The sequence below is a fragment of the Phalangium opilio genome, unplaced genomic scaffold (assembly GCF_054372755.1).
Source record: "Phalangium opilio isolate 3A_F unplaced genomic scaffold, DU_Popi_V2 ptg000017l_1, whole genome shotgun sequence".
In the NCBI taxonomy this organism is placed as follows: domain Eukaryota; kingdom Metazoa; phylum Arthropoda; class Arachnida; order Opiliones; family Phalangiidae; genus Phalangium; species Phalangium opilio.
Window position 1 is genome coordinate 1934330 of NW_028324151.1, and position 14730 is coordinate 1949059.

The 14730-nt window shown below is 37.8% G+C and overlaps 2 protein-coding genes across 5 annotated transcripts in view; both read left to right on the plus strand.

Moving 5' to 3' along the window:
* The window catches only part of LOC149702394 (uncharacterized), a 61358-nt gene extending 55331 nt beyond the window's left edge, over positions 1–6027 (plus strand). For all 4 annotated transcript variants that reach the window (XM_089866155.1, XM_089866153.1, XM_089866152.1 and 1 more), the window contains exons 3-4: positions 823–973; positions 1113–6027. In XM_089866155.1, the coding sequence (XP_089722281.1) occupies positions 1252–4803 (3552 nt within the window). In that variant the 5' untranslated portion in view covers positions 823–973; positions 1113–1251 and the 3' untranslated portion in view covers positions 4804–6027. The remainder of the gene's footprint in view (positions 1–822; positions 974–1112) is intronic.
* Positions 6028–6324: 297 nt separating this feature from the next.
* PolrMT (mitochondrial RNA polymerase) lies at positions 6325–12014 on the plus strand. The gene is made up of 23 exons (XM_089866195.1): positions 6325–6513; positions 6621–6725; positions 6796–7082; positions 7160–7435; positions 7505–7573; positions 7646–7900; positions 7978–8071; positions 8519–8724; positions 8782–8901; positions 8972–9013; positions 9083–9162; positions 9254–9456; positions 9526–9650; positions 9731–9952; positions 10030–10114; positions 10193–10304; positions 10374–10452; positions 10518–11030; positions 11090–11212; positions 11273–11304; positions 11388–11486; positions 11552–11716; positions 11781–12014. The coding sequence occupies exons 1-23, from the start codon at positions 6384–6386 to the stop codon at positions 11911–11913; spliced, it is 3555 nt and encodes a 1184-aa protein (XP_089722321.1). The 5' UTR covers positions 6325–6383; the 3' UTR covers positions 11914–12014.
* The last annotated feature ends 2716 nt before the right edge of the window (positions 12015–14730 follow it).

Consider the following 14730-nt stretch of genomic DNA (forward strand, 5'->3'; position numbering starts at 1 on the left):
TTTCGGGTTTTTTTCATTCCTTGCCTTGTGTTTTTCTTTTTCTCTCTAAAAATACATTTATATTAAAAACGTCTTCCTAGAAAAGGAGCGCCCACAGTTTGTTTTTACAAAGGATTAAAGTTTACCTTAAAATTTTACTAAGGAGAAAGAAATTATAAATAAATAAATAAAGCGCAGCATCTTACCAGCTAAGTAAATAATGCGTGCCATGGTTCGTCCATTGATTCTGAGACAGTACAGTTAAAGGTAGTTGCATTGTAAATGTTACAAGCTTTAGTTGTATTGGTTTAGTTAAGATTAACGTCGGTTCTATGGAAGGTTCATCCCATAGATATAAGGAATAAATATATATTGTTTTTTATATCATCAAAGTTAACAAGTTCAATGACGTATTTGATTTACTGACTAGCTTGTTTTTGTTACGTTTCTTATGGTGAATGTGCGTGTCTCAAGGATAAAACGAATCTCTCGCGTTCTCCGTTCTATCTTTTCCTTTTAGAGATGGTAGTAAATGTCTCTTTTGATAGAGGAAAGGCAGACTATTTAAAGCTTTATCCTCCCTAAAGACTGGCCAGCGAGTCCATTAAGTCCCTTAAAACCCCTTTTAAAACCTAAATGGAAAACCGCCACTGTATCGCGCATGCAGGGCTCGTTTTTGTAAAACGAAAAAGGTTGTTGGGTTTTCGGTTAGAACGAGAACTTTTCAAATTAAGTTAAACTTTTCTTTTCGCGATAATAAAAAGAGTGAATAAGAATAGTGTGTGTGTATATGATCTAACTTAAATTTTAAAAGTATTTGGAACTTTTATTTTATCCTTTCAGTTCGAATAAACAGGAGAAGGAATTGTCGTTCGTCTCTCGAAATAAGAAAGAAATCCCATTGGTCGAATAACAATAGAAGACGAAGAAGAATGAAGGCGTTCTAGAAAGAATCGGTCACCCAAAGAATAAAAATAGAAGCCCTATTTTCTAGGTGAGAGAGAGAGAGATGCTTTTTATCCCCTTGTTTCCTTTCTCTCGCACCGCTCTTTCGGAACGGTCGGCTTGACGTTGCTTGAACGTTATCGATTTAATTTTTCCCATCCGTTTTTTATTTTTTTTTTCGAAAAAAGGATTGTGGAAAGATAAAAGGAGCGGAGACTGAAGGGGTTAGCCAAAGATTTTTAAGAGGACTCTCAGGCCCTCTTAACTCGGAATAGAATAGAGGCGAAAGACGGTGCTTTATTCGAAAGGGAATGGTCATTTTTTCCAATGAAGTTTCGTAATGACCCTGCCATGACTTGGTCTTCGGACGGTGGAGAGTCCGGCGTGGTCGTGGTGGACACTGAAAACGGCGAGACGGATCTTTGCTTGCGTTTCGATGTTGAGAATGTCTCGCTAATCGAACTGAGTCGAGCTTCGACTGGTAGTTCTTCCTTGAGCAACGGAGGAGGTGAGAAGGCGGTTCAGCTCCCGACTCGGCGATCGATAACGGAATCCCCTTCTCCCGCCCACGCGCCACCACCCCTGCCGCCTTCTCCTCCGCCGCCTTCTCCTCCTCCACTCCCTCCCGCTTGCCGCGATAAAACTCTCGAAAAGGATGCCGGGAGCAGAGCTTCCGCGAACGCGCTCGCGAATGGACATGAGTCGCCTTCTCCGTCGTCGCGCGACCGAGCGTCATTCGATCTTCTTCCTTCTCCAAAATCGAGCTTCGGTCTCGGCGACTTATCGAACGGACGGCCTCGCGAAGACGGGGTTAGGCTTAGCGCGAATAGTTACGGCAGCTGTAGGGAAGAAGACGAGTCGACGTCAGAATTGCCGGCGTCGTTAAACGCGTCGAATGGATATGTTGGGTGGCTTCCCATGTCGCAAGTCGCACCATTGGAACCGCGCGACTCTCGCGATAACGAGACGTCTGACGCACCCACGGACGAAGTTAGCGCGCCACTCGCTCGCGAAGAAGCCTCCGGCTGTTCGTCTTCCTCCTCCGACGAGGATGGACAACAGCAACAATGTCAATTGGTCGAAAAGGAGGTGCTGGAAAAAGAGGAGGAAGTTGTTATTAGCCGCGGTCCCTCCATTGAACTTAAAGATCAGGTGACCTCTGATGGAAACGCGAGTGAAGAGAAATTTCCCAAATCCCCACCCAAAACGAAAAATGATAAAAAATCCGGCAGAAAGTCCGTGCGGTTTATGGACGATGACGATTTAGTGAACGCGGCTTCCGATGGAAAGGAAGCGGACGATTCCGACGGTTCCTCCACTCGCGAAAGACCGGACGGAGCGTCGTCCGAAGAGAGCGTGGACGCCGAGGGCTCCAAGGGACAGGACGGGAACGCGGAACAGTCCGAGTTCGAGGATGACGAGAATGAGGAAAGAAGCGAGACTAAAAAGAAGAAAATTACGAAAAAACCGCGAGGTATTTTGAAAAAACCGGCGGATAAAGGGAAACGAAAAAACAGAGTAACTTTTAACGACTTAATGACTGTTTTCGCTGACGGATATCCCGAAGTTCAAGTGCCGGCCTTCCGCCCTTGGGATTTGACCGATATTCTATGTTTCGCCTACGAGCCCCCTCCTGGCTACCGTGACTGGGACGCTTTCGATCCACCCGCCGAGTATATGGATTTGGTCGAGGCCAGCATTGGCGTCACGACATTCCACGGCGAGGATGACGAATCCGTAGACAATGCGGACGAAGAAGATGGTAAAATATCCTCCGAGGAGATGATGAAAATATATCGAACGGAATTCGAATACAGCGCCGACGCGGTCGACGAACCCAATGACTTTCCCGTCGTTAAAGTTGATTACGCCTTTGACACGTCCGAGATTTTAGAGAACCAGGAAATTGCTCCCACTGACGATGAAATGGAAGAAGAAGTAGAAGTGGAAAAACCGGAAACGGAACCGGAAGCTACTAATGATGGTGAAGCGGAGAGCAATAGTCAACCTTCGGACGAACCCAATGAAGAATTAACTGTCGTGTCCAACGAAGAAGAGAACAAGATGGAAGATGTTGCCCTTGACGATGAGAGCCCGTTAGACAGTCCCATTCGCGATGACGAAGACAGTGAATCTGTCGACGAACCATCGCGGTACCGATCCAAACACGGAGCCGTGACTGACAACGAAGATTCCGGTCCAGAAGCTGACGATTTCTCAGGGGACGAAATTAAAGAATGCGTCTCCACAGCCACCCTGGAGATGAAACCCTTAGAGTTGAAACAAACGAGCGAATCGGAGCCCGAATCGAGCGAGCAACCTTTGACCCCCACGACCGAACGGGAATTAGAAAGCGGGGACGAGTATCATAATGCCACTTCAAAGATGATGGCCCGAACAAATTCCCAAATTAGAAAAAGTATTGAAATGAACGCGTTGAGAAGGAGTTTACTGAAAGGGTCTGATGTTTGTCGCCGACGAAATCCAAGTGGAGGTACAGTCGCGGCCCAGCGACCTAAATCGCCAACCTCGTCTTCTTTGGAGGAAAAGTTGAGATGGTTAACGTCCACCGAAGATTTAACTAACGATTATCACGAGGCGGAACCCGTTCCCGTTAATGAGGCAGAAACGGAAGTGACCGTCGAATACGAGGAAACGAATCGCTCTTCGAATTCCACGCCACATCCGACAGCCGGACCACCAAGGCAGCAATTAAAGTACCCACCTCCTCATTATGTAATTCAACCTAGACCAACGCGTTGGTCTAGCGAACTTTTATACAGTTCTCCGGGCGCTTCCGCCTCCTCGGCGTCATCTTCCTCCTCGTCGACTGGCAGTTCTTACGATAACCGACCGCAACTTCCGAGTTTTCGACCCCCACCCTCCAGACCTTGCTCCTTTGATCCGACTATGGGGGCCCTTGCTTGGGAGGGTTACTTGCAACGCGACAAGTACGGTGGATACGGGGGTAGTAGCTTGTCTCTTATGAGGGCGCCATACGTTTGCACCGTCGAGAGGCACCCTAACGCCGCCAATTACCCCGGAAACCACTCTAGCGGAGGACCTAACCGGGGACCTCGTGACCCGAATAATCCGACGTCCGACGAGTTGGAATGGTTCGTTCAAAGGGATTTAGAACGCATAGAACGAATTAAGAAACGTTACAGCCTAACTGAAGAGGAAGATCCAACGTTTGGATTTGGTCGACGGCCTTCCGTTCGCGGAATCCGACCTCGATTCGGTTCTACCAGCGAAATTCTGCAGCAATTACAAGCTCAGATGAGGCCTCCCAGACCATTTTCAACCGCCAACCCTAGAGGACCTTTTATTAATTACCCTGGTCCACCCAGACCCACCGGTCCGCGACCGAACCAATCTATTCGACCACCGAATCTAAATCCTCAACAACCTCAAGGTCAGCCACCACAATACCAACCGCCGAGGCAACAAAATTATTACGGTCCACCAGTTCAGCAACCCTCGCAAGCGACTCATCCTCGGACGGTTGTCGTATTACCGAGGGTTAGTGAAGAAGGTGGTCCCTTACCCCATATTGTGCGGGTGCGTTCTAAACACGACCACGCGTTCCTTATACCCAATGGCGTCCTGTTCGGACATCACGGTAAGACCAATACCGGGACTGCATCAAACGCTAAAGACGAGCGAGGAGCGCCCGAAGGGGCCAGTTCTTCCCCGAAAGTGTCGTCCGATTCTCTCTATCCGCAAAATCCTACGCAACAAGGTCCACCACCACAGACCCAATCGCGACCAGGTGGTGGTACTGTTCCTAACGCGCAACGGACACCGATGACCACAACCGCTTCGGACACAAATACAAACGAAAAAGAAGCCGTTATCTACTACTCGTTACGGGTTTAAGTAATTTCTTCCGCTTTATTGTACATAGATATCGAAAAAAAAAATTATATTGACTAATATTTTATCCTCAGACAAATATTTCGACTCTATTTTTAAAAAGGGCCTGATATTGTTTTTGCCCTTATAACCTGAATATGCCTAAGTTTTTTAAGCGATAATATATATGAATATATATATAATTATGTTCCAAAAAATTCGTTTTTGGATTATACCAAAGAGAACTCTATAAACGCGTATAAAATCTTATATTTCCACCTGAAATCTTTATTAAGTTTTACCCTGTAATTTTTTTTAGACATGAACGTGTGAAATTGTTGCAGTTTAATAGACATTTGATAATTAAATATAGGATGAAGGCATTTAAATTTAAACACCTCTAATTCTCTACTCTTATTTTTCATTCTTGTATTTATTTTAAACGAAAGTGGAGTTACAACCTTTTTGTAATCGGCGTTAAAACGTTCGAAAGAAATTTATAAGTTTTATTGTTAAAAACATTGTTTTTATAAGTGTAATATAAAATCCTATCAGTGGCCTATTAGTTGAATATTTTAATATAATTAGATTAATGATGATTAAAGGGAAGCTTACCTTATGATAGGTGATATTCCCTTTAAAAGGTCAGAATTAACTTTCAAAAGTTCCCGACATTTCTGTTGTTGGGAAATCTATCCTCAAAATTAACTTGATAATCTCAAATTACAAAAAAAAAACTAAATCCAAGACTTAACTTGATCAATTTTGGAATTGGTGAATTTCTTAATTACTTTTAATGTACTGGTAATTAACAATGGATCAATATACTTGCGTAACAACGCCCAAATAGTCGTCACAAATTATAAAACAACCAAAAAAAAGTACCAAATTATGTAAATAATTTAGATAATTTTCGTGATTATTTTTGTCTATGGATATTATAATAACGTTATAAATATTTCCTCTATGAGAAATAAATTACTGTGGGAATGTGAAGAAGGGGGGGGGATGAAATAATCTAGGAAAAAAATTAATTAACAAAGTGAGATTTTTTAATATATCATCTCAACGTTGTTATTTGCCTCATTTGAAAATAAATTAAGTACTCCCAATTAGAAAATTGTTAACAAAGAAAGAAAGAAAGAAAGAAAATAATAACAAACTCATAATTTGTAAATAAGCGACGTATAAATATGAACTTTATTGTATAGTGTATATTAAAGATACTATACTGGGTGTCAAAATCCATACTAATAGCCTAATTATTTTTAGCGTCTCTGACTGTCCCGCCGTCATCTCTAGTGAAAGTCGTTTCTTTTTTAGTTTCAACACGAAAAAAATGTCGAAACTTTTGACTTATTCATTCGTTCTAGGCTGTCCTTGAATCGTAGCCTACGCTTGAATAATATTGGTAGGTATTGCCGTTGCGACGTCACGGAGGAAGAACCCTTTTAGTCAATACAACTATATATCGTAGCTTCTACTCCCATATTATTCCTCCATGGCCCTCGCCTTTCCTCATTTGTCGATGTCGTCTGCTTGATGATGAAAGGAGGACGAACGAAATTGGAAGTTAAGTTCGAAACCTAATTTTTTCTTTAACTATGTCTATTTTTTATCCTTTCTTGTGTAAAATTCACAAACAACAATTATACGATCCTCGATGTTTATTAAATGTAAATTCAGTCTTGTCAGTTAAATTATTCGCTGTAAATTCCGTTATTTATAAATTTGGTAAGTAGAAGCCAAGGCTTAAGATTTTGTAGGACAGTATAGAGTATTACGGGCGAGCTGAACACTTACTGAAGCCATGTGTTCCCTACGATGTGTTATTGTTCTAGGTTTAATTAGGTTTCAAACTACAATTAACGTAAAACCTACACTACTAAAAACACATTCTGGAAAGAAATCAATACAGAAAAAACCATACCAAGATTTAATACGTGGTATGTGGCTATAAAATAAAATGCGTGTTACTGTTATGTAACTTGTATAGTGAAATATTGCACTTCATAGTTTTAGAAAGACATCAGAAAGAATTAACGGGTTTAGTTAATAAAAATGTTCCTTTCAATGAAATATATAATTATCACAAATCTAAAGAGGGTATTTCTAAAAAACCCGCTGCAAAAGTTAGTAACGCTAACACCGTTGTCAAAGCGAAGAGTGGAAAGAAAAGTAGTAGTTCAAAAACAAAAACGAAGAAAACGAACGAAGACGCGTTTAATAATAAGCTTATGAGGGGAAGCGCGTTCTTTTCTAGTTTAAGGTCATACATGGATGTTTGTTTTCGCGTTAATATGGTAAGAAGTTTGCTTCGGTAATCGGTAGTAGGCCTATCTGTACTATTAAATTAACTCGCGTAAATTCACTTAAAAAGCACAGAGAGGCCCATAAGGTTCTTAAAGCAGTCAAATTTCACGGGGACCAAGACTTGAGCAAACTTTTATTTGAATCAGATGTTTTGGAAGTTATGATTCAAGGTTGGGCATCGAAGGGCGAGTTGCACATGTTAAAAGAACTGGTTGATATGTTAGAAAAACATAAAGAGAAATTAGGTCTTAAGACATACGTTTCGTGGTTGGAATGTGTCGGTAGACAACCGGTTTTAAATCTTAAAGACGCCGAATTTGTTCTGAAGAAATTAACAAAAGAGGTTTGTGTAAAGTTTTATGATCTCGTTAACCCAAGTTAGGTGATGCGCTTTAATTTGCAAATGTTTTAGGGTTATGAGCTTCAGGATATATTTAAAAATTTTAAATTCATTGGAAATCAGAGAGAGATAGTTTTAGATGTACGTTCTTAAAACCAAAATATGATATCGAAATAATAAGTTAATTACAATGTAGAATTTAATCGCATTTAGGTGATTCAAAAAATACGTCCTGGTTTCCAACATATTCCTCCCGAGTTTCCCTCAAAATATTCTTGTAATTTAGTACAAAACCTTAATGAACCTTTGAAAGACGTAACGTGGGTTTGTCCTTCAATGGAAAATGTCTGTTCTAAAGAACAGTTATTAAAATACGCGTTGGAACAATTTGAGAACGAGAAAGTTGGGCACATTAAAGTTAAAAATATTAATCGCAAATCAGAAATAGGCGATAAAACTTATTTTATGGTGAATAATAATTAATACGCAATCTTTATTTAAAAGTAATTTAACTTATTATATCGGGAAATATTTATATATGGCAGAGGAAACAATTAGAAACCCACGAAAAGGAATGGAGAATGCTTTTAAAGCACTCCTTTTTACAAAATCTCGAATGCCTTTGGAATGAAGTTAAAGGCATGTAAAATAACGTAACATTATAGCTTAAAAGAACGCCCTTTTTCTAAATATAAAAGGAAAAATATTAAAAAAGAAATAAATGATCTCTTATTACAAAATAATTAGCATTTAATTAGTCTGAAAAACGAGGACTATTGCGCCAACCGCCATTGCTTTAGTGGCGTCTGCTAAATCGGAACTTTTACGCGAGTGCGTGATCGAGTGAGCTGAGAGATTTCAACCAATCCCTTTAGGGGTGGCTATCAGACGTCACTAAAACAATGGCGGCGTAGTAGTCCTCGTTTTTAAGACTTAAATGCGAATTATTTTGTAAAATGAGATGAATTATTTTAATTTTTAATATTTTTCCCTTTACATTTAGAAAAAGGCCGTTCTTTTAAGCTATAATCAGTTATGTTACCTGAAAAATGTGTTTAGTTTTATTTATATTGAAATTTCACGCAGTTTCGAAAAAACTTAGTATATATCCATATTTGGCTGTATTGGATCCTGATGATTATGTTGATATAATGATGAGGGAAATCAAAAATTTGGCGGAATCCTCCGAAACATTTAGCCCCGGTATCAGTTTATTGTCTAGGTTATTAGGTGGACAAGTTATGATGCGTTACTTAACTTGGCATAAACAACAGGAAGGCATTGCGGATAAAGTAATTAAAAATAAAATACTAATAAATGTATCTAATTAGCAACACACCTTTCCTCAGATTCTAATGATATATGAGAAATATCTCTCGCAAATTTTGGACGCGCAATACAAAGATTATTACACTCCTAGAGATATTTTCACAAAACTTGTTTCGGAATCAAATGAAGGGCCGTCTATTGTAAGATCCCGAGTGACGTCACATTATGTTAATTAAATATAATCTCACTCTTATAATTATTTAATTATAGGACGTTTCATTTATATATTGGCCTCCGAAGGTTTTAAATGATGTATAATTCATTTTAAGCAATTTAAAAACGTAAAAAAACTAATTAATTAATAAATAAATCTAATTAAAGATTGGAAGATTTCTGTACGATCTCATCATCAATGAAGTCAAAATTAATCCCAATGTTTTCAAAAACAAAAGTAGTCATAAGTACGGACTAGAAAACATGAACGAAATACCAATTGTTCTTGGTGTTAGAACAATCTGGATTGTTCTTGGTGTAATTATTAATTATTTTCAGAGTTAAATTACCAGCATTTTATAAGATATTTCGACGTAATGGTTTAATGTTAAAAGAAGAGATTAAACCACATCCATTATTATCGAAATTATATCGGGAAGTTGAGAGCGAATATTTGCAATTTAGTCTTTCACTCGTTCCTATGGTTAGTCCGCCATTACCGTGGTCTTCCCCTATTTGCGGTGGATTTCTCATTACCCCCAGTAATTATTAAATAAATTAAAGTTAATTAAACCGTTTCCCAATTAAAAACAACAATTAAAACCTCGTAGCGGAATTCGTAAGACAAGATTCGAATCAATATTTAATTGAACGCGAATGTCCCAATCATCAACTTTACCCCAGTTTTGATTCACTTAATATTTTGGGTCTTTGTCCTTGGATTATCAATAAACCGGTGTGTGTTTGTGTTTGTGTGTGTGTGAAATTAAGCCTACTAAGCGTAGTTTTTAATTAATTATAACGACGATTCATTAGCTGCTGGATTTGATAATCGACTTATTTAACAAAAATGGTAGTAAGGAATTGGATATTCCTCAACCACCTCACGTTTTACCAAAACCAGAAAAGATTTCTAGAGATTGTAGTAAAGCCGAGAAGGCAAAATTAAACTACGAGAAACTTATTTATCGTAGAAAAAAGGCCGAAATGTTTAGTTTATGGTGCGACGCGCTTTATAAGCTATCCATAGCTAATCACGTAAGTTCTCCCCTCCCCCCACAATACTTCGTTAACCCTTGACCTTTCAATGATCAATTCAATAAAACCATACTTAGTTTCGTGATCGTATATTTTGGTTTCCTCATAACTTGGATTTCAGAGGGAGAGTTTATCCAACGCCTCCTCATTTTAATCATTTAGGTTGTTGTTTTAATTCTTCATTTAATTTAATTACTCACTCAATAAAGACGTAATTAAATGATTCGATCATATCATTAGGAAGTGATTTAGTTCGAAGTATTCTTCTGTTCGCTAAAGGAAAACCTTTAGGACCGAAAGGTTTAGATTGGTTAAAGATTCACGCCATTAATTTAACAGGATTAAAGAAAAAGTATATTAGCTTTAATTAATTTTGTAGTTAATTATTTCGTAGTAATTATGTTTGAAACTCGGATCTTAGGAACTCGATTCAAGATCGATTGAATTACGCAAATGAAATTCTTCCAGATATTCTTGATTCCGCCGATAAACCTTTCGATGTTCGTGCAATTACCATTTTTTATTTTCAGGTCTTATTCTGGTAATTATAATTAATTGTTTTCAGGGAAAAAAATGGTGGATGAATTCGGACGAACCATGGCAAACCTTAGCGTGTTGCATTGAAATTGCCAAAGCAGTTCGAAGTCCCGATCCCGAACGTCATATTTGCCACTTTCCCGTTCACCAAGACGGTTCTTGTAATGGTCTCCAACATTACGCGGCGTTGGGGCGAGACCTGGAAGGTGCCCAACAAGTTAACTTATGTCCTAGCGCCTTACCCCAAGACGTTTATAGCGGAGTCGCTAATTTAGTTGAACAAGAACGGGCTCTCGATTCGGCAAATGGTGTTAAAATCGCTCAAACTTTGGAAGGATTCGTGGCTCGTAAAGTTGTTAAGCAAACTGTCATGACGATTGTATACGGCGTGACGCGATACGGAGCCCGACTTCAAATTTATAAACAGTTAAAGGATATTGATCAGTTCCCTGATGATTCTACATGGGCCGCTTCTACTTATTTGATGCAGAAAACCTTTAATAGTATTCAGAAGATGTTTACAGCGACCAGGTTGATTCAAGTAGGTCTTAGAGTTAGGTCTACTCGCCTATAATTGTTTTAATTTATGAACACATTAAGGATTGGTTTACGGAATGCGCCCAACTAATATCTAAGGTTCGTGGGGCGCCTGTTTCGTGGGTTACCCCTCTTGGATTCCCAATTATGCAACCTTATCAGAAAATACCAAATAGCGCCTCAAAAGTAAATTCGTTATAAATTAGTTTATTAATTTGTAATTATTTATATTAATTATTACTTTAGGGTTATTCAGTTAACAGGAAAACACTGGCTGGGTATAATGCAATCAATTAAATTAACTTTAATTAATGGAAATTAATTAATTTAATTTGATTATTAATATTAATTAATTAATTAGGTTCCCTAATACTTTAAAGCAAAAGAACGCATTTCCTCCTAACTTCATTCATTCGTTAGATTCTTGTCATATGATGTTGACGTCATTAAATTGCCAAAGGTTAATTTAATTTAATCTTATAATTAATTTATTATTGTCATTATCGTTTAATTAATTAATTTTAGGGAAGGGATTGTTTTTGTGTCAGTTCACGATTGTTATTGGACTCATCCTAATACTGTTGATCATATGAACAAGATTTGTCGAAATCAGTTTGTAGCTTTGCATAGTGAACCAATTTTAGACGATTTATCAGAATATCTAGTCAAGAAATTTGCATATTCCGAACTGTAAGTTTCGTTTTTTTTAATTTTAATTAAACTTAATTAATTAACTTTAATTTGTGGTGTTTAGTGATATAGAATCGGAGCAATCAAATTCTGTTCGACAACTAAAAATAAATTTAAATGAAGTTTTAGTTAAAATTCCCGAAAGGGGTAACTTTGATTTGAAAAGTGTTTTAGATTCAACATATTTCTTTAGTTGATAATTTAAAACAATGTTAAGTTTCATGTTAATTTATTTATTGTTTTTTTCATCATTAATGAATTAAAGTAGGCAATGTGAATAAAGTATATTTTTAAATTATTATAACTTTGTTTTTATTTAAAATTGAGAAAATCCCGTCATTTTTATATTCTCAAATTAAAGTCACGTGATCCATTTTTCAAAATGGCGGCGGATTTCAAAAATATTTCTTAATGATCATCTACTAGTTAAGAATAACGTCCCTGCGAAATTTCAACTTCCTAAGTAAAGAGGTTCGGTCTGGGTATTAAATTATAAGTCAGTCATGACGATATAATTGTGGATGGAGCTAAAAAGAAAGTGTTACGTAATCTTTCCGCATTCTATCGCGTCTGTTTCCGGTACCATTTTTCCGCATTCCAAAAAATGTCGGCTTCTATTGTGCCTGTCTGGGGAATGCTACATTCTTGGGGAAACCCCTCCTCAAGGTGGTTCCCAACCCGTTGGTATGTAGTTTCTGTACTGTTAAATCGGCATCCCCTTGAAGTTTAGCGAGCTGGGAAACCCCACCGCGCTTGCGCCCAGACTTCAAAGCTCAAAGGTGCCGCCGCGCGTGCGCCTTCCCTTCCGAATACAGGGAAATCCCCGTGCGGAGTATATGTTTGGAAATATTGTTAGTTGACCGTAAAACCCTATAAGAAGTTGATGATTTAGGCCTTCGCCTTAGAGACAAGTTTAACGGGAATTTTGCAAATAACCGAATTTATTTTTTTCTTTTAATAAAAATAATAAATTTTTATCGTAATGGTGGAATTATTAAACGTCGGACGAAACTAAATTTATTACTATATTGCGCGCAACGCCCTGCCTGGCCTGTACTAAATAAGTGTTCTTCTTATCCGTTCCACCTTGAAAAATTAAAATTCTAAAAGCTCATTTTGTATTTTGTTCGCCTTAATTATTTGAAACGGATAAGTTTTTACGAGAACATATTCTATACAATTTCGTACGTCAAAATCTAAGCTCAATTATCCCGAAACTCCTCATTTATACCCGTTTTTGTTGTAAAATTTCTAATCGTAACAAATGTTTGAACTACGCGATTAAAACCAAATTTCCCATATCGATTAAACTTAATTTCAAACTGCAATACGTATAATAATTTCTAATTCCTGCCCCCCCCCCCCTTTGTGGGTTTGAAAAAGTGTCACCAAGCATTGTGTATAAATGCAGTTTTTTAAGGACTGCGAAGCAAAACTTGTTTTTATCTAATTAAATATTACGCGGTAGTTTTAAATTTCCCAGTCGTAATAGTTGAAAAGGCTTAGAGTATTACAACGGGAGTATTACTTCTTTATTATAGCCCAGATCCGAAAGTTCCTAGATGTTGGTGAACTGAACTGAACGGTAAGTCTGAGTACTTTCTGTCACGGTTTTTCGTCAGTTCTCCATTGACTCGGGTGAATGATAGTCGTAAATTGAGTTCGGAAATAATTTCTATTCAAAATTTATAATATTATATATAAAAAGATAGTTTAACTGTATTAATTACACGCGAAAAGTATAATATTCGTTACAGTTATTAATATTAAACGCGAAGTTTGTGGCGAAACGTAATATAACTGCTAAGCCTTTGTCAATCTACCATGCTGTGTAGCCTACCTCTGGGCGTTTATCTGTCAGTGTCATTGTCATGTGAATAAACTTCAACAACGATATTAGGAAAATGACGATCAAATAAGTTTCAAGTTGTTTTGAGAATCCTAAAGAATATTTTGGTAAGTTTATATTTATTTACATTTTTTACTTTATTTCATTATTGCATGTTTGAAATGCCTGGGCATGACTGCACTAAAATGCATGTAGATGTTTTTTTTTAAATTAATGCTTGCTGTTGTTTGCAAAATAAATAATACGGGTAGTAGTAGGATTAGTGTTGTGATTTGCGCTTTCACCTGCAGGTAAATGTTCCCGGTTTAGCTCCTGCACAAGGCAACATTTGAAAAATTGACATGAAAGTTATTGCTTTGGTGTAGTTTTGAAGTTCATCAATACATATCAGAAACTGAAGAAAATCCTTAAGGTCACTCTTTTGAATGCCCTGTTAGGTTTAAATTAATTTAAAGCGACTTTAATTGCAATTATATATAACCATTCAAAAGAGTGACATTCATACTCCCAACCACTTTGCAGCTGCTGATTTAGCACTAGAACTTTAATGTAAAATCATTCATTCATACTTGGAATTTATATTTATATTTATGTAATCTGTTTTATTTAAATAAGAAATAAACAATAGTCCCATACATTGTGATTGTTTACAAACTCATACATCAAAAACTAAAGTCCATAGAATAAATATGGTGCTTTTTATAAGTCTGAAGTTGATTCTTAGATGTCACCTCCTATCACATTACTCCATGTAATAACTCTGTAGGTTAAAACCAGAGAGAATTTAGAAGGGGAGTGGAAGCCCCCCCCTTTGACTCTATTAAACGTGATGACGCCCAAACAAGATGTCGCGTTGAGCTTTTTTTGGGGTAGGCGAGTTTCCGGTCACGTGTTCTAAAATCTCTCTGTTACAAACGCATCATAGCGGAAATCGACCTGCCTAGATAACGTTTAGCAGACGACGTTGCGCTACATTCCAAACCACCCCTTCCACTCCCCTTGTAAATTCTCTCTGTTAAAACCTAAGCCTAATTCCCACACAGTGACTTTTTTAAAAGCCCAATTTCATCGCCTTCTCAACTGCTGAAAAGCAGGCGCGGAAGCTTATATGTCGTCATATCTCTGGCCATTCATTGGCTGAGCCAAACATGACATCATCTACTTT

What these genes read in the sequence shown, in the direction of transcription:
- PolrMT (XM_089866195.1), top strand. Translation starts at nt 6,384, where the DNA reads ATGTCTATTTTTTATCCTTTCTTGTGTAAAATTCACAAACAACAATTA. An exon ending in TTTGTTTTCGCGTTAATATG is followed by an intron (nt 7,083 to 7,159) that starts GTAAGAAGTTTG and finishes TCACTTAAAAAG; the next exon opens with CACAGAGAGGCCCATAAGGT. An exon ending in ACGTCATTAAATTGCCAAAG is followed by an intron (nt 11,487 to 11,551) that starts GTTAATTTAATT and finishes AATTAATTTTAG; the next exon opens with GGAAGGGATTGTTTTTGTGT.